The sequence below is a fragment of the Lactuca sativa genome, chromosome 6 (assembly GCF_002870075.4).
Source record: "Lactuca sativa cultivar Salinas chromosome 6, Lsat_Salinas_v11, whole genome shotgun sequence".
Taxonomy (NCBI): Eukaryota; Viridiplantae; Streptophyta; class Magnoliopsida; order Asterales; family Asteraceae; genus Lactuca; species Lactuca sativa.
Genome location: NC_056628.2, coordinates 45,847,581 through 45,850,458, shown reverse-complemented (window position 1 = coordinate 45,850,458; position 2,878 = coordinate 45,847,581). Strand labels below are relative to the sequence as shown.

The window sequence follows — 2,878 nt, the reverse complement described above, 5'->3', positions numbered from 1 at the left end:
TTAATAATTTTTTTTTTATTTTCTTATAAATCTAAAGTTCTTAAATATTTAGAAATTCATATTTAATTTTTTTTTAATTAACCCATGTAATACATCGATCTTACATTTAGTGATAAAAGATAAAAAAAAAGTTTAAAAATTAGCTAGTGTTTCTATGTGTTTTTTTAGTAATACGCATTAATTTTATTTATTATAATAAATAATATGATACTAAGACATAAGCTAATGATAGAGAGGATATATACATGATTAACACCGCCTTAGTCATTTCTGTGGTCCATCTAACGAATGCGTGCTCTTTTTAGGTACACTTCTTCTCATTGGTAAACTAATTACAACAAATTTATAATTTTGCTTATTACGTATCTCCTATAAATCGCAGTTCTTTAGTTTATTGTTCAGTCTGAGTTGATAGATTGACAAGAATGGCATCAAACAGCCATGGCTCATGGTGGGAGGAAGTGATCAGCAAGAAACACGAGCTTGCTCTTACATGCCTTGCGGTTATGGCTTTGCCGCTAGTAATTCTGTGGTTCAAAAGGGTCCTTTCAAGCTCTCAAAAGGGCATACCGCCATTGCCACCTGGTCCCTATGGCCTCCCACTAGTTGGCTACCTTCCATTTCTTGGCCCCCGTTTGCACCATGAACTCACAAAAATGGCTCACAGATATGGTCCCATTTTCAAACTCCACCTTGGAAGCAAGCTCCACATCGTGGTGAACTCCGCAGACCTAGCAAAAGTCATAACAAATGAGCAGGATGAGAGTTTTGCTAACCGAGCTCCTCATATTGCTGGACTAGCAACAAGTTATGGTGCCAATGATATAGCATTTGCAGATAACAACGCTAACCGGCGTAACCTACGTAAAATTTTGGTGCATGAAATCTTAAGCAATGTGAATCTTGAAGCTTCGCATGCTTATCGTCGACGTGAGGTCAGAAAGACCATCAAAAGTGTTCATGATATGATCGGTATGCCAGTTGACATTAACGAGATGTCATTCTCAGCAGTTATGAATGTCTTAACAAGCATCGTATGGGGGAATGGTATTGTGGAAGGGACAAAAGATAGTAATCTTGGGGAGGAGATACGAAAAGTCGTATCTGGGCTTGTTGATATTGCAGAAGGGCTAAACATCTCTGATTTCTTCCCAAAACTCGCGAGGTTTGATCTTCAGGGCGTTGAGCAAAAGATGAAGAGGAAAATGAAGCAGTTCGACTGGATATTTGAGACAACTATCGAAGAGAGAATCAACCTCAAATCCACACATGGCGAAGATGCACTGAAGCATGAAGGAAGAAAAGATTTTCTACAGATCTTGTTAGAGCTTAAAGATAAAAAATCAATCAGCATGACTCAACTGAAAGCCCTCGTTGTGGTTAGTGTTATCTCCCATAACCTTCACTCTCTAACAAGTTAAAGGACAGCTTTACAAAGATTATATTTATTATAATAGTTATATAATTCAAGATCACGGAGGTAGACATGCTTAAGTTGGTTAAATTTTCTTGTATCAGGATATTTTTCTAGGAGGAACAGATGCAACTTCAGCTATGGTGGAATGGGCAATGGCAGAGATTTTGAAAAATCAAAAGGTAATGAAAAAAGTGCAAGATGAATTGGCTGAAATAGTAGGGTTAAAGAACATGGTCGAAGAATCCCATCTCCCGAAATTGATGTATCTTAATGCCACTTTCAAGGAAACATTCCGTTTACATACTCCATTGCCTTTCCTGCTTCCACGAACTCCAAGTAAGTCTTGCATTGTCGGGGGATACCTAATTCCTAGGGATTCTACAGTGTTTTTGAATGTATGGGCGATACAAAGAGATCCTCAACATTGGGAGAATCCATCTGAATTCAACCCTGAGAGGTTCTTGAACTATGAGGGATCAGGGAAATGGGATTATAGTGGGACAAATTCTAAGTATTTCCCATTTGGATCGGGTAGAAGAAGGTGCCCAGGAATTCCCTTGGCTGAGAAGATGATGTTGCATATTTTGGCTTCATTATTGCACTCATTTGATTGGAGTTTGCCTAAGGGCGAAGACCATGATCTTTGTGAGAAATTTGGCATTGCCTTGAAGAAAAAAAAGCCACTCGTCGCTGTCCCATCTCCAAGATTAATCGACTTAAGCCTTTACATGTGACATTGTTTAAATTCAGTTACGCTTTTACATGTGATCTTATCTAAATTCAGTTGAGTCTTTTACATCATATTTATCTAAGTCCATTTAAGCCTTTACATGTGATTTATTAAAGTTCAATTTAGCCTTTACATGTGACATGGATCTAATTTGTATTAACATTGTATTATAATCATAAAGTAAAGTAAATGTTTCTTACTCAAAAAATGACTCACCACGCCACATCTCTCCACATCTCTCATTCACTAGATTCTCACTAATCACAATCAACGGCGAAATAGAGAATTGTCAAAGATAAACGCTTTAAAAGAAATCCCGTAATGGACTAGCTAGTGATCAGCGACATGGAAAGTTTGTCGCTAATCGCTGCTAAGGTTCTAAATTAGTGAAAACTAACAAAACATTTGTGCCCTTTTTGTCGCTAAGTTTTACCCCTATCATCAGTAGGTCTGTATTATGTCGCTAAGGTTGTCCGTATAACCGACCACAGAGGGTCTTGTGGTCTAGGTGGCTATGACCGTGACTCGTGCACACTAGCCCATACCTTTGTGGTTCGTCGTGGTTGATAGTGCTACCAACAACGAGTAATAGCTACTAACAGCTAGTTTACTTAAAATTATGTCATTCTTATCAATCTATCAACTCGGTTAAGTCTTTACAAATAAAATAAATTACTTATTTTATTTTATTTTATTTTTTAAATTTACATAAATAAAAATCAATCCAAACC

At 37.1% G+C, this 2,878-nt stretch overlaps 1 protein-coding gene across 2 annotated transcripts; it reads left to right on the top strand.

Moving 5' to 3' along the window:
• Positions 1 to 248: 248 nt before the first annotated feature.
• LOC111887493 (flavonoid 3',5'-hydroxylase 1) lies at positions 249 to 2,292 on the top strand. Of its 2 annotated transcripts, XM_042895709.2 has the most exons (3): positions 249 to 305; positions 383 to 1,379; positions 1,519 to 2,292. In XM_042895709.2, exons 2-3 carry the CDS (start codon positions 426 to 428, stop codon positions 2,149 to 2,151), a joined length of 1,587 nt encoding a protein of 528 aa, XP_042751643.1. In that variant the 5' UTR covers positions 249 to 305; positions 383 to 425; the 3' UTR covers positions 2,152 to 2,292. The 2 variants fall into 2 exon arrangements, with proteins under 2 accessions (XP_042751643.1, XP_023739432.1); XM_023883664.3 differs by lacking the exon at positions 249 to 305 and having other exon boundaries at positions 307 to 1,379.
• Positions 2,293 to 2,878: the final 586 nt, after the last annotated feature.